General features: G+C 67.4%; 1 protein-coding gene across 2 annotated transcripts; it reads left to right on the top strand.

Annotated features, from left to right (window-relative positions):
* Positions 1 to 912: 912 nt before the first annotated feature.
* Positions 913 to 14,494, top strand: SEPTIN4 (septin 4). 2 transcript variants are annotated; one of them, XM_075518210.1, is made up of 12 exons: positions 913 to 963; positions 6,440 to 6,739; positions 6,961 to 7,054; positions 7,172 to 7,258; positions 8,153 to 8,276; positions 8,475 to 8,609; positions 8,699 to 8,816; positions 9,176 to 9,277; positions 9,656 to 9,752; positions 9,899 to 10,061; positions 12,308 to 12,407; positions 12,698 to 14,494. In XM_075518210.1, exons 1-12 carry the CDS (start codon positions 961 to 963, stop codon positions 12,755 to 12,757), a joined length of 1,383 nt encoding a protein of 460 aa, XP_075374325.1. In that variant the 5' UTR covers positions 913 to 960; the 3' UTR covers positions 12,758 to 14,494. The 2 variants fall into 2 exon arrangements, with proteins under 2 accessions (XP_075374325.1, XP_075374324.1); XM_075518209.1 differs by lacking the exon at positions 913 to 963 and adding an exon at positions 4,581 to 4,652.
* Positions 14,495 to 15,055: the final 561 nt, after the last annotated feature.

Raw genomic sequence — 15,055 nt, 5'->3', positions numbered from 1 at the left:
CCAGCTGAGCCAAGGCAGGGCTGTGGGCAGGATCGCCTGGCATCAGCCCTGGGAAAGGCTCCAGGAGGGGGGGGGCAGGCTGGAGTTTTGCAGAAAGAGCACTGGGAAAGACTGGGATCCGGTGTCCCATGGCCAGCGCAGTCCCCAGACCCTGGTACCCGGCACGTGGTGCCCGATGTGTGATGTGTGGTGCCAGCGCGTTTGCCTGGTAATCGGTACCCGATGCGTGGTTCCCAGTACCCAATACCTGCTAACGGGTACCCAGTGCCCGGCGCTCCAAATACCCAGTGGCTGGCGTGCAGTGACTAGTGCCCAGTGCCTCCTGCCCAATACCTGGTACCTGCCGAGCAATGCCCGGCACTGGTGCCCGCTGCTGGGAGATCACTCCCTGGTGCTGGGGCTGTTCCCTCTCACCTGTACCAGTACCCGGTGCTGGGGCCTTGTACCCGCTGGCTGCTGCCTGTGCCAGGACCCTGCGCCTGGCGCACGGTGCACCGTGCTGGTGCCCCGTACCTGGTACTGGTGCCCTGTCCCCGGTAGCCCGTGCCAATGCCCTGTGCCCGGTGCTGGTGCCCTGCCCCCGGTACCCAGTGCCGGTTCCCTGTGCCCAGTGCCCTGGTGCTGGTGCCCCATACCCCGTGCCTGGTGCCGGTGTCCCGGTGCCGATGCTGGAGCCCCGTGCCTGGTGCCGCTGCCTTGTACCGCTGCCCCGTGCCCGGTGCGCAGTGCCCGGCGCCCGGTGCACGATGCCGGTGCCCGGTGCCTGCTCCCCAGCGCTCGGTGCCGGTGCCCGGTGCCGGTGCCGCCGGTGCCGAGCGGCCGCCCCCGCCCCGCCCGCCGCCCGCTCCGCCCCGGGCCGCCCCCGCCCCCGCCGGCTGCTATTTCTGCTAATCCCGGCGGCGGGGCCCGGCCGTGCCGCTCGGCAGCCGCCGCTCCCGGACGGCGCCCGGCGCCGCAGCCATGGTAAGGCCGGCGGCGGGGGGCCGGGGGCCGGGCCGGGCCGGGCCGCAGCGCAGCGGGGGGCCGGGCCCGCTCCCGCATCCCGGTGCCCTCCGTGAAGGTGACGGTGCGGCGGGGGCGGAGCGGGCCGGGGCCGCAGCGGGGCGCGGGGGGGAGGGGGGGGACACGGGCAGCGAGGCAGCACCTGCCCGGACCCGGCGGGCAGCAGCCGGGCAGCGTCCCGGGACCGGCCCCGGGGGAGACGGGGGGGGTACAACGGGACCGCCTGCACGCCGCCCTTCGCCGTGGCATCGGGGCGGGCGCCCCCCGGAAGGGCGACGCTGCCTGCGAGCGGCACCTGCGTGTCCCCGCGAGCTGCGGCACCCCGGGTGTCCCTGCGCGGGCAGGGGGGGCCGCTCCCCAAGCGGAGCGTGGGTCACCCTGCCGTGCCTTGGGCAGATCCCCCGGGATGCGGCCCCGGCGCTGCCGCGCTGGCCGGGCCCTCCTGCGGGGACTGTCGCGCACGCCTGGAGCCTAGCTGCGCGCTGGAGCCGTCTCTGCAGTTACCGGCAAGGTCCGGAGCCGCCAACGGCCTTCCCGGCTCGGCAGGAGCCTGTCCTGCATCGCTTGTCCTGCCTCACCCCTCTTCGGCGGTGGCAGGTCCCCAGGAGCCACCGGGCAGGGCCACGTCCCCACGGGGACCTCGGGGCACTCGCCATGCCCAGGGTGGGGATGGAGATGGAGGGCTGTGGCCGTGGCTTGCGTGGCACCAGGGTTGCGGCAGCTGGGACAACCGCCCTTGGTGGGGACCATCGCGGCTGTCCTTCCCCGGCAGCCGCCGTGGGAACAGGACCGGCACATTCCTCTGGAGCAGGACGCAGTGAAACCAGATAGGAGGGCTGCTGGCGGAGCATGTCGCAACCAGCTCCAGCGAGCGCCGTCCCGAAAGGCTCCAAAATGTGGCTTTGGGGATGGACAGACCCAGGCTTGGAAACATCTGGGAGGGAGGATGACAGCCGTAGCTGGGCACCAGAGAGGAGCTGGGCTCCCTTGGCTGTGGACGTGGGGTGAGCTGGGGCTGGAGACGGGTGTGGACACATCCAGAAGGACCCGCGGAGGTGGAGCTGATGTCCCCTGACACCGGTGCCACATCCTTCCGTCCCCAAAGTGGTCCACGGCTCGCCTGGAGAAGCGGGATTAGCAATGGTCCCCCTTGACCTCTGCTCCTGGCTCTTAGTGGGCTGGATCTTCTCGCCCATCCCCACGTGCTGAGACACCACCTTGTTTCCAGCCCGGTCAGGCCCCACTGTCACTTCCCAGCTCGCGGGGAGCCGCCGTGCGTGGTCCCATCCCGGGGTCCCTGTGCAGGTGCTCACAGGTCCTCCAGGCTGGAGGATTCCCTGCAGCAAAGGGGCTGGAACTGCTGCACTGAGGGATGTCAGAAAGGCTCTTGTCCCACGCGCTCGCCTGCTTGGTGCTGATACCCTGCCCAGACTGGGGACCCGTGCCACTGCCTGCCCCTGCATCCATAGGGTGCCCAGCACCCTGCTCCTCTTAAAGCTGTCGGTAGACTCAGTTTCCCAACGGGGATGCTGCCAGCAGGGTGGGAGGGGAGAGCTGGGGGTAAGAAACTCTGATTGCAGCACGCCGGCGGGAGCATCCTCTGCGCCTGGAGGCAGGGGGGAGCAGGCGCAGCCCAGGTGCCAGCTGTCCCGGGGAAGAGCCGGCCTCCACAGGCTGGTCCCGGCAGAGCTGGGCTTCAGCAGGGGCCACTGTGCCCTTGTCCCACGTGGGGCTCGCGCCTTTGAGATGGGTTGTTTGTGTCCGGGATGGTCAGCCGTTGCGCCGCAGTGGAGTGGTGTGTGCTGTGCTGTGGGTGGCACATCTGGATGTCACCTTTAGGTGGGCTGGGGACACCTCAGCCAGCCTGGCTGTGGTGACGGCACCTCGCCGGGACGTTCCCTTCCTTTTCCTGCAGAAACAGGCTGGGAAAACACGTCCCATGGAAATGTGCCAGGCGGAAAGATGCTAACAGACAGTCGGTGGCTTTCCCAGCTCAGACTTTGCCTACTGCCCCCGTGCCCCCCTCTGGCACGGCCCTCGGGCTGTCGCTGCACGGGGAAGGTGCGATGCAGCGTGACAGGCGGGGACGAGGCAGTGCGTGTGCCACCTCGCTGGAGCTGCCAGGCCGGTGACGGCCCCGGCGCTAAGTGCCGGCTCGCGCGCAGCCGGCCGTGTAATCCGCTTACGGGGGCACCGGCGCAGCCCCAGGCTCTTGCTGCGGTAAATCCCCGCTCCTGCCATGGGAGGGATGGAAAGCGGTGGGTGTTGGAGGAGAGCTGCGCTACACCAGGCAGGGGGGATCTGGGGGACAAGGGGCACCGCTGATGGGGTGCGGAGCCTGGCCAGGGTGGTGGGGTGGTGGTGGGGTGCTGCAGCCTGCGATGGCAGGGGAAAGGGGCTGCAAAGTCATCGGGGAGGTGCGGTGTCAGCCAGGGATGGTGGCACTGCTCCCCTGGGACTGGCCTGAGCAGGGACGGCTGAGGCTGGGTGGGGACAGTGGGGTCTCTGCCACCAGCGTTGGGTGGCCTCGAAGCTGGGTAGGGGGAGATTCAGTGCTGCAGTTAGGAGTGTGGCTGGGACCAGGGATGCTGGGGATGGGCACAGAAGCATCCGGGCCCCTCTCCACGTCTGGCAGGCTCACGGTTCATTGCACTTGTCCCGGCACCAGCCAATGTTTCAGGAGTTTTTAGTGCTTTCCTGCTGAACACAGCTCTTCCGTGGCCGAGCGACCTCGGCTCCATGCCTGAGCTGCTCTGATGCATCTCGATATGCATCAAGGTGAATCACCATCCCAGGTGACCCCCGGCAGTGACAGCTCGGGTGCCCTCGCTGCCACCCGCAGCTCCTCCTGAGGCACCGTTAACCCTTTGCTTCCTCAACGATGAGCTGGGGAAGCCGAGGCAGGACCTCTGGATCTGCTGCCAGGAAACCCTGTGGTGGGCGTCGTCCCTGCTTCTCCCAGCCTGGGGCTGGGTCCTTCCCAGCCAGACCCATCAGGCCCAGCTGGAGCAGCGACTTGGAGTTGTGTGGGAAAGCTTTAATTGTTGCGTACAAAAATGTTGAGTTTTCAAGCAGGCTTTCATGGGAAACCAGGTTTCTCCCCTTGAAGAGGTGGGGGGGGCCTGCCAGGGCGGCTTCAGGGTGCTCCAGGGTGGGGAGTGGGAGAGGACCTGGTGTGCACTGGGATGGAGGGGGTTTTTGTCCTGGGATGGAGGGGTTTTTTGTCCTGGGATGGAGGTGTTTGCCAAGTCTGAATGCCCTCCTGGGCTATAGCCAAGCTGTGTGCTCAGCCCAGGGGGGCTGTTGGTGGGGCTGCTGGTGGGGCAGCCCCCCAGGACCTGCCTTGCCACCTCCTTGGCCAGCGGTGCTTTGCTGGCCCTTGACATCTCGACAGCCGGGCAGGAACCGGGCTCGGCTCTGCCCCGGGGCTCCCTCTCCCCTCCCGCGCCCCCCCGCTGCTGCTCCGCAGGGGCCGTGCCCGGCCGCTGGGTGCTGCGGGCGCCCGGGCCCCGGTGCCTGCCCGGGGTGGGGTTATGCTGATGCCGCTCCCCATCCTCGGCGCAGCCGGTGCTGCTCCGTGTCCCCTCCCGGCCACGGGCGACGCCGGCTCTGCCATGGCCACCTGCCCCGAGCCGCAGCCTGGGCAAGAGGTACGGGGGCAGCGTCCCTCCCTGGCGGGGCGAGAGAGGGGGCAGACGGGGACGGGGGACCCGGAGCACCCCGGTGCCGCGGGGAGGTGCCGCAGCCGATGCTCCGTTCCCAGGATGGCCTTGCCGGGGGCTGTGCTTGCTGCGGGACCCCCGAGGATGCGGTGCAACCCCCACCCCCACCCCGTGCCGCAGCATCGCCGAGGCCATCGGCTTCTCTGGGGTGGGGGACAAGGGGGAGCCCCGGAGGGCCGGAGCCCCGGGGGATGGAGCGGCAGCGGGGCCCAGAGCGCTTGGCGGTGGCGGCATCGTCTCCTGCAGCCTGTGCTGCGGCGGGGGCTGGTGCGGAGCCCCCCAGGTCAAGGTCGGTGAGGAAGAGGATGCTGCGGTCATGCAGACCCGCTCAGCGCTGTCGGCCCGCTGGGGCAGAGGGGAGCGCAGGGACCCTGCGGCCCCCACCGTGGGGGCACCCACTGCCCCCCCAGCCTGGCACCGTGGCCCCCCCGTGCTGGTGGCCGCAGGGCCACCGAGGAGCGGGGGGCAGGAGTGCGAGCGTGCAGCCCCGGCAGCGCCGTGACCTTGTTTCCAGCCCGCTAATTGCGTGCATCTCGCCTTGCCGCCGGCACAGCCGCCCTCCTCGCTGGTGGAGTGGGGACACGGGACAGGGATGGGGGAGGACACGTGTCCCCATGGAGGGCTCTCGCCTCGAGGCCCCCGATCCGGTGGGGGACTGGCTCCCAGGTGTGAGCCTGCAGGATTGGGGGCTCCCCCAAACCCTGTGTGCCCCCCATTTGGGGGTCTCCCTGCCCGTGCGTCTCCTGGCAGTTGCCGTGGCGTGGTGCCTGCTGGCAGGAGGGCTTGGGCCCGCGGGAGCCGCTGCCGGACATGCCCTTGGGAACGCGTCTCCTCCCGCCAGCGCTTGTAAACAGGATGTGGAGCCGTCCCAGTCCCGGCGTCCCTGTCCCTCGTCTCAACCCCGCCACCCCACAGGGCCACCAGCTTGGGGACCGCTGCGCCCGGCCTCCCTGGCCCCTGCCTGGGGCTGCTGCCTGCACCAGCTCCAGGATGGGCAGAGCCAGGGCAAGGGGGTGTCGGGGTTCTGGTGCGTGTGAGGACGTGGCCCGAGCGTGGCCGTGGGGTTTGTGGCCCCTTTGCACAACAGGTTGTGTCCCCCTGAGCCCTTTGCCTGTGGCGTTGGTGATGGCTGTGGGTCAGGTCCCCTGCGCTGGCTGTTCCCTGGGACTGCAGGGATGGGAGCCCCTTGTGCCATCACCCGCTGAGACCCTGCGAGCGGGCAGGTGGGGGGCACCGGCATCTGCCTCCCCCCTGGGGCTGGCCCCACTGCCAGCTCCTCTGCCACTGCTGTTCATCTCTTCTTGGTGTCTCTCCCTCCTCCCCGGCGCCCCCTCCCTGTCCCCCCGGCAGGCCATGGGGTGCGCGGGGGTCCTGGCTACCCCAGAAGACCCCGAGGAGCAGCAGGGTGCCCAGGGGGAAGGTCCCAGTCCCTGTCCCCCGGAGTGCCAGGAGATGACTGCCGTTCCCATGCCGCAAGCTGTAAGCGCCCGGGGTGCATGGGACTATGGCTGTCCCCCCTGCCATCCCCATGGCTGTCCCCAGGGTGGTGGCCGGTCCCCTGGGGTGGCTGTGTCCCCCCTCTCCTCCCATCCCTGCCATCCTTGGGGTGCACGTGTCTGGCTTCTGTGGCTTGGGGGCTCATGGTTCCGAGTTGGGTGATGCCACCTCGGGCTGCCACTGCCACCATTGGTGTCACCTCCTCCCTTGGTCCCCAGATAAAGCGTTTCCTGAAGGAGGACTCGGAGGAGGCTGAGCTGACCCAGCTCCTGCGGGATTGCCCACCGGCTGACAGCCCCAGGAAGGTGGAGCCCCCAGAGAGCCGTCGGGAGCCTGGCCACCCCCTCTGCGGCATGGGCAGGGGCCCTCCTGACGAACCCACCGACGAGAGGGACGCCAGGATCTTCTCCCGGTCTCGGCCCTTGGATTTCCAGCAGCACATCGCCGCCCCCCCACCCCCCAGCCCCAACCGCCCGCGGAGCCCCTGGGGGCAGCTGGACCCCTACGACTCCTCGGAGGTGCAAGACGCGTCCGCGGGGAGGGGGGGACACGGGGCGAGGGGTTGCAGGAGTCACGGTGGAAGGTGCTCCCACCCTCCAAACCCAAGGGGTTCAGACAGCCATGGGCGCATGCTCCAACCCTGGGAGACCACTCTGGGGGAGGGGGAAGGGGGTGGCCACCCAGGATGGGGGTGGGTGGGAGGGTGGCATCCTCTGTCCCACGTCCCCTCTGCCCACAGGATGACAAGGAGTACGTGGGCTTCGCCACGCTGCCCAACCAGGTCCATCGGAAGTCGGTGAAGAAGGGCTTCGACTTCACCCTCATGGTGGCAGGTACGGGGTGGGCCCTGTCTGGCACGGGGATGCTGACCCCACTATGGATCCCAAAAGCCATGGTGGGGGGGGGGTGGGTACCGGCTGCCACCCCTCACCCTTGTGCCCCTGTCCCAGGGGAATCCGGGCTGGGCAAGTCCACCCTGGTCAACAGCCTCTTCCTGACGGACATGTACAGAGACCGCAAGCTGCTGAACGCTGAAGGTGAGGGGGGACAGTCCCCGCGATGGGGTGTCCTGGGTGTCCCGGGGCGGGTAGCAGAGCCCTGCACTGCTCCTGGGGGGCTGCAGCCCCTCTCCCTGCCCCGCCGGGCTCCTCCGGGTTTCTGAAGCTGTGTGGCACGTTGCCAGCTGCCTACCGGCACTGGGGCCTGCTCCAAGGCAGCGGGGACCCCCCCTGCCTGGCACGGGGACTCCCCGCAGGGACTTTGTCCCTGCTAGGAAAACAAGCCCCAGCTTGTTGGGGATCGGCTGGAGCGGCAGCAAATCCGGGAGGCTGCGGACAGTTGGAGTCCAGGGCACAGTGCTGGTTCAGCTGCAGCCAGTTCTTGAATTAAAATTGCCCAAACTTGCCCAAACCCCCAGGGGTTTGAGGCAGTTGTTCAATTTGTTTTGAGGCGGTTGTTTGATTTGTTTCTGTTGCTCGGAGCAAAAGCCAAAACGTGTGTGGCCACGCGCAGACGATGCAATGGGGCATCCTTAGGGGTGCAGGGACACGGAGGGATCCTGGGGGTAAAGGGGCACGTGCAGCCCCAGAGCCACGGGGTCACGCGTGGGGGTACAGGAAGCCTCAAACACTCCCGCAGTGATGCCTGGCCCCGGCAGACCCCCGCACTGCTGGAGCCGGGCTGTCACGGGGTGCCGGTGGCACAGCCGCCGAGGGAGGGGTGTACACCCACGTCGGGATGCGGGAGGCTGTGGCACGGAGCATCCCGTCTTGGTGCTGGACCCTGGTGCTCACGGGGGCTGATCCTGCAAAGCCACCCCAGTCCTCCAGGGTGGAGGGTGACACCGAGGGGCTGCAGCATGTCCTTGTGTCACCCTCATCGTTGCTCGCCCGGGGTGTCCCCCGCCGCCTCCATGTCTCCTGCCGCTGCAGAGCGCATCACGCAGACGGTGGAGATCACCAAGCACGTGGTGGACATCGAGGAGAAGGGTGTCAAGCTGCGCCTGACCATTGTGGACACGCCGGGCTTTGGCGATGCCGTCAACAACACCGAGTGGTGCGTCCCGTGGAGGGGTGGTAGCAGGGTCTCCCTGGGGCCGGGCAGCGCTGCCGTGGGTGCCAGCAGCTCCGAGGGTGGGATGCCCACGGCTCCTCGGGGTGGGATGCTGAGCCATGGGAGGTGTTGAACTGGGGATCCAGGGAAAGCCCGGGGGTCCTGCAGGGGACTCCAAGGGTCACCTCCCTGTCCCTGCAGCTGGAAGCCAGTGGCCGATTACATCGACCAGCAGTTCGAGCAGTATTTCCGTGATGAAAGCGGCCTCAACCGCAAAAACATCCAGGACAACCGCGTCCACTGCTGCATCTACTTCATCTCGCCCTTTGGCCACGGGTATGGGCAGCCCCTGCCTGCGCTGCGGGGATGGGGGGGTGCTGGGGAAGGGGCTTGGTGGGATGGTGCTCACCGGGCTCCCCCCATAGGCTCCGGCCCCTGGACGTGGAGTTCATGAGAGCCCTGCACCAGCGGGTGAACATCGTGCCTGTGCTGGCCAAGGCTGACACCCTGACCCCTGCTGAGGTGGAGCGCATGAAGAACAAGGTAAGGGGAGGTCGGCCCAGCCTGGAGCCGTCCCAGCAGGTCCCTGGGGATGGGGGTACCCTGGGGGCTGGGGTCCCTGCTCAGCTGGGGGCTTTCTCCATCCCCTTGCCTGGACTTTGCCATGGAGCGTCCTCCATGCTTGCAGCACTGTAGAGGACCATGTTGCCCACATGGCCACCAAGGACACATCTCCCTGGTGCTCAGCTGGGGGCTGGAAGGGTCTGGGGGGGTGTCCATGACGTCTAGTCTGGGGGGGACAGGCTTTTGTTGGTCCTTGGGGGACACTGGCGCTGTGCGGCGCTTCCCACCCCCTTTCCGAGGGCCAGAGCCCTGCCCTCAGCGGGGCTGTCTGCCTCCAGATCCGGGAAGAGATCGACCACTACGGCATCCGCATCTACCAGTTCCCCGAGTGCGACTCGGACGAGGATGAGGAGTTCAAGCTGCAGGACCAGGCGCTGAAGGTGGGTCTGGCTCCTCCAGCTCCATCTTTGGAGGGGCAGAGCCCCATGGCTGGAGGTCATGTCATCCTGGGGTACCCTTAGAACCCTTTGGGGCCACACAAGCTCTCCGGCAGCCCCAGCATGCTGGGGTTGGTACATATTGCAGTAGCCGAACGTGTCACCAAGACCCCACAGGTGCCACTTGCAGCTTGGTGGGATGGGGCGGGGGTAGAGAAACCCCTGTCATGACTGCTGCCATCCCACCTGGGGCTCTCCGTAGCTGGGGCTCCGGGATATCTTGGCAAATGGGTGCGGATATGGCCGAAGAGATGCATGTGGAGGGATGTGGGCCATGGTGGGCAGGACCGAGCCCTGCTAACCCCCGCGATCCTCTTGCAGGAGAGCATCCCCTTCGCTGTCATCGGCAGCAACACGGTCGTGGAGGCTAAAGGCCGGCGCGTCCGTGGGCGCCTCTACCCCTGGGGCATCGTGGAAGGTAACGCTGGGCTGTGTCCCCAGCGTCCCACTGGCCTTTTGGGGACAGGGACATTGTGTGCCCCGTCTCCATGCTGCTCAGCCCTGGGGGCTCTGGGGGGATGTGGGGGGCTGGCTGTGGCCCCCTGACCTCGGGCTCCCCTGCAGTGGAGAACCCGTCCCACTGCGACTTCGTGAAGCTGCGGACAATGCTGGTGAGGACCCACATGCAGGACCTCAAGGACGTGACACGGGAAACCCACTACGAGAACTACCGCACGCAGTGCATCCAGAGCATGACCCGCATGGTGGTGAAGGAGAGGAACCGCAAGTACGGGGCCGGGAGTGGGGTGCCAGGCAGGGGGGGGCATCTCCTCTCTTTGGGGTGACCCCAGCCCATTGCGAGTGGTGATCTCAGGGGGTTGGTGTTGTGTGTGGGTCCATGCTGGACAGCATGGTGGGCTGGGCAAGGAAGTCTCGGCCGTGTGGTGGGGAGCCCCAATGTGGTGGGGGGCCCTTCCCGTGCCATTAGACTGGGGCTGGCTGGGGGGGATGCTCTGGCAGTGGTGGGGGGACCCTGCATCCTCCCAGGGCTGGGGCTGGCTTGGGGGGATGCTCCAGCAGCGAGGGGGACCCTATGTCCCCCCAGGGCTGGGGCTGGCAGGGGGGAGAGGGTATGTCCCAGCAGCGAGGGGACCCTGATCCCCCTGGGGCTGGCTGGGGGGATGCTCCAGCAGCGAGGGGGAACCTGCGGGCCCCGGGGCCAGAGTGGCAGCCAAGCAAGCAGCCGGTGCTGGGGCTCTGCTGCTGGCACCAGCTGGATTCATGGCACTCGCATCCCCTTTAGCCACCCCAAGATGCTGGGGGGAGCCCCCAGAGCAGGGTCCCTGGTGGGACCCTCCAGCCGAGGGCTGGAGTAGTGCAGGAGCGAGTGGAGGCCCTGGGGGGCTGAAGCAGCAGTGCCGGCTGGGGGGGGCTGGCGGCGGCTATAGGTGCCTCTAAGCTGGTCTCTCCATACGTGCCGCCGGAGAAGGCGGCATCCCTCCGCACTGAGGCTGTGCTGCGCCGACTGCTCCGCCGACTGAGCCAGGATCTGGCCGGGGCCGTGCTTGGCCCCTGCCGTCCTCCTCCCCTGCCCATCCCCCCGACCCCTATATAAAGTACTTGCTGGTATCCAACCCTGTCTCAGTCCTTCTGTGCCTGTGCAAGGGCCAGGCAGCCGCTCTCGGGGAGAGCTGGCCCCGTGGCCACCCACCCATTGCCCACACAAGTTGCCCTCGGGGTGCCGGAACCACTGGTGGTGCCGAGAGGATGCCGTGTGCCAGAGGCACCACCCCGGCTCACCCAGGCAAGGTGGGGTTGGGGGGATGTGTCCCCGTTTGGTGGCACCCGGCTTTTCCCAGCCAAAGGCTGCCCAAGGGAAGGGCTGCAGGGCAGGCACCCCCATCCTACTGCCCTCCCGGGGGATGCGATTTTGGGGCGCAGGAGGCAGCGGTAGACAGTCTTTCCTGGGCTGGTGAAGCTGCTTGCCCTGTTGCTGGTGCCTGGCTCAAGCCTTGTCTTGCTGCCAGGGATGGAAGGAGCTCGATGTGCTCCCCCCGGGTCCCCCCACGGCAAGGAGCCGTGACAACAGGCAGCGACTTCCAAAGCGGCTCAAAACGCGGCCAAAACACATCCCCTGCCGTGGCACACTGGCACAGACCCCCCGGCACAACGGGACCCTGCAGGGCAGGGGTGGCCAGCCCACCCATGCAACGTCCGCCACGTCCATCACCCCTTTGCACGCGGAGGGGCTGCACCGGCGGTGGCACGTGGCGGTGGCACGTGGCGGCATGCGTGACCCCTGCCAGCCGCGGTGGCGGTGCCCCAGCCGGGGCGGTGTCCCAGCCGTGTCGTCACCCGCTGGGGTAGCACGTGGCACCCACAGGGACCCGGCCGGGAGAGCTGGTCCCTCCCCATTGCTGGTGGCAGGGGAGAAGCCATTGATTTGGCTGGCCGCAGTCCTGCGCGGTGGGGTGGCCCCAGGGGGACGCCCGCAGCTCCCTCCAGCAGGGATGGGCTTGAACGGGAGCTGACGCTCAGGACAAGGGGTGCAGAGCATCCCTGGGGCTGGCCAGGCAGCGGGGTGCCTGGGGAGCCCGTCCTGCAGCGGGACCGTGGCTGTGGGAGAGAAGGGAGATGCTGAGTTTAAGATGTTTTAAAGCAGCAGAGAAAATATTGGGTGAAGAGAGCCCAACCCCAGCTCGAAGCACCCAGTGGGATGCTTCCCAAAATGGGAGAGTGTGGAGAAAGTCAGGCAGGGCTCTGTGCCCTGGGGGGTCCCTGGGTCCCCCTCAAACTGGTGTGTGGCAGGTTGGGGGGTGCTGAGGTTTGGGGGGATACCTGGAGCCGCTCATATCCCCCCTGCCTGGAAAAAGGCCCAGTGTGATGCTGGCCGGGGGGCTCAGGGTCTGTGCAGGCGGGTGCTGGGTACCTGCAAGGTTTGGGGTCTCTGGGGTTGCAGCACCCATGGGGGAATGTCCCCCGTGGGGGGCCAGCAGGGCTGTGGCAGCATCGTCTCCTTCTCTCTGCTTGCAGCAAGCTGACACGGGAGAGCGGCACGGATTTCCCCATCCCTGTCATCCCCCCGGTGCCGGATGCGGAGACAGAGAAGCTCATCCGGGAGAAGGACGAGGAGGTGAGTGTGGGGGAGGGCTGAGCCCCCCGATCACCCCTGCCATGTCCCCAGCCCCAGCGGTGGCACAGCTGCCAGGGTCCACCCTTCCTGCAGCATCCCAGCAGCTGCTGCTCCTCGGGCCAGGGTGAGGAGGTGTTGGAGGGGCATCAGAGGGTTTTCCCACCCCCAGCCCACAGCTCTTGGTGATCCCAATCTGCCTGGGATGCTTCACCCAAATATGTTTGCAAGGGAGCTGGCGTGGCTGGGGGCTGCCAGCGCCCCACCATGATCCCTGCTCTGCTCCCTTCCAGCTGCGGCGGATGCAGGAGATGCTCCAGAAGATCCAGAAGCAGATGAAGGACTCGCACTAGCCCCCTCCTCCTCCTCCTCACCCCCCCCCAGATCAGAAATGTTTACATCACGCTCCATCCTGCCTCGGCCCCGCTGCGGGACTCGGTACCAACACCGCACCCGCCACCTTAAGCTGCTGCGGTATCGCCTTACCCAACTGGCCAGTGCCCAGCCCGTGGGGACAGCGAGGGGACAGGGCACCCAGCCTGGGGTCCCCTGTCCCGGCCAGATTACTGCCCCGGCTCCCCCCCAGGCTGGGGACAGCTTTGTCCCCTGAGCTTTGGCTTCCCCTGTTTCCCCCGCAGTCCTGGGGAGGGCCACTGGCCAGCCTGCTCCCCACGTTGTGTCCCTTGTCCTCGTGTCACCTCGGGCTGCCTGCTTACAGCCTTTACGCTCAGCTTGGCCCTGGCTTAAGGGAAGAGGAAAGGGGAGGACTGGTCCCAGCCTGCCCAAACCCCCAGCTGCCCCGCTGCGGGGGACAGGGCTGCTCCCCCCCGCCCTTGGCTGGCACGGAGCGACAGCAGCTCCTGGGGACCACAGGTGACCAAGGGGACGGAGAGGCAGTCACCGTCCTGGCCGGGGTGGCAGCCAGCACTCAGCCCCTTGGCTGCCTCCATGCCAGCACCGGTGGAGGGGGGACTGAAGCTCGGCTGTGTCCAGCCCCGTGTCCTTGGCAGGGACCCTGTCCCCCCCGAGCGTCACCCCGTGGGAGCGCCGTGTCCCCGGGTGGTGGGAAGGGCCGTGGCACGGGGGGCACTGGGGAATCACAGTCCCCAGAGAAAGGCCCTTGAACCCCAAATCAGAGGCCAGGTCCCCAGCCTGGCCCCCCCTTGACGTTGGCCCTGTAAAGCAATAATGACTGTCCTGCGCCCGTGGTGCTTCCCGACCTGCGGCAACAGCATCGTCCCTCACTGGCGTTTCGGCCCCTGGTGCCACTTGCTTGTCTGTGGCGTCCCTGTGTGTCCCCAGAACGTCCCTGTCCCTGCTGCTTCCTGGCAGAGCATCACTGTGTGTCCCTGTGTGTCCCCCAAGGACGTTCCCATCCATGTTGCTTCCCAGCAAATCACTGCTGCGTGTCCCCATGTTCCCCCGTGATGTCCCCATTGGTGTTGCTGCCCTGCAGAGCACTGCGGCGTGTCCCCCTCAGGGTGTCCCCATCCATGTTGCTTTCCTGCAGAGCACTGTGTTGTGTCCCTGTGTCCCCCCAGGATGCCACCATCTGCGTTGCTTCCTGGCAAAGCACCGCTGCTTGTCCCTGGGGTGAGCCCTGGCCCGCACCTCCCAGCCAGCGGCCGCAGGGCATCCCTGGGGACATGGACCCAACCCCCCCCAGTTCCCTGCTCCCCCTGGGTACGGGGTAAGATGAAAGGGGACGGTGAGGCTGCCAGGTGGAGGCAGAACTGGGAGCAGTGGAATCACTGGGAGCTTGCTGGCATGGGGACGCGTCCCCTCCCTGGCAGGGCCACCCGAGCCGTGGTTCCCTGGGTGGGTTCACCCCTGGGCGAGGGTTTTGCATCCAGGTGGCTTGGCTGATGGGGGCTGCATCCGGCTGAGGCTCTGGGTGGGTGTTGCAGGGTGCTGGGGCAGCATCTGGCACGTGCCACCCGTGTCCCCGTGCCAGCCGGAGGGTCCTTTGCCCCCCGTGGGCAGGGACTCCACGGGCAGGGCCCCGCAGGGTGTATTAGCGCTTTCCTTTTTTTAATCTTGCTATTTTCTTACAGAAGTACCTACCTTCGCATGACGGTCATAGAGGCATTTATTAAAGGATAAGCAGAGTATAGGTTTATAAATTCTTATAGAGCTAGTGGAAATATTTTTATCCCTCCACAACCGTTCTCAATAAATATGGCTGACCCGGCTTGTCCGCAACCCTGAGTCGCTTCTGCACGGGCAGTGGGCACCCCACGTCCCCAGGGAGGTGAGGATGGGGGCTGACGGTGACCAGCCCCGTGGCCTCTTGCTCCTGGCTCCTATTTCCCTGGCAAAGACTCAAAATGGATATTGGGGGGTTTGTGCTGCACCCAGCCTGGGGTGGGGTGGGAGAGCCCCACGGGACCCAGCCCTGCGGATGAGGGGGGACACAAGGATGAGGTCCCCCCTGCCTGCTGCTGGCTCATCCCCCCCTCACGCACTGCCTTGGGGTCCCCTGCCCCGGGCGCTGCTGGTGTTGGGGCCGCGATGGGAACTGGGGGGGGCAGCTGCCCTCCCCGTGCTGCCCCCGGGCATCCTCGCACCCCCGCGGTGGGGTGAGCCCTGCGGGAGACACCACGGGCACCCGGCATGGCGGGGTCTCCTCCGCGAGTGCCGACGCCCAGTTT

This window comes from Mycteria americana, chromosome 15 (genome assembly GCF_035582795.1).
Source record: "Mycteria americana isolate JAX WOST 10 ecotype Jacksonville Zoo and Gardens chromosome 15, USCA_MyAme_1.0, whole genome shotgun sequence".
Classification (NCBI taxonomy): Eukaryota; Metazoa; Chordata; class Aves; order Ciconiiformes; family Ciconiidae; genus Mycteria; species Mycteria americana.
This window is presented reverse-complemented; position numbering and strand designations above follow the sequence as displayed.

Coding starts and splice junctions, on each gene's coding strand:
- SEPTIN4 (XM_075518209.1), top strand. CDS start 4,617: ATGGCCACCTGCCCCGAGCCGCAGCCTGGGCAAGAG. Junction 6,740..6,960: donor ACCCCTACGACTCCTCGGAG/GTGCAAGACGCG, acceptor CTCTGCCCACAG/GATGACAAGGAGTACGTGGG. Junction 7,259..8,152: donor CAAGCTGCTGAACGCTGAAG/GTGAGGGGGGAC, acceptor CTGCCGCTGCAG/AGCGCATCACGCAGACGGTG.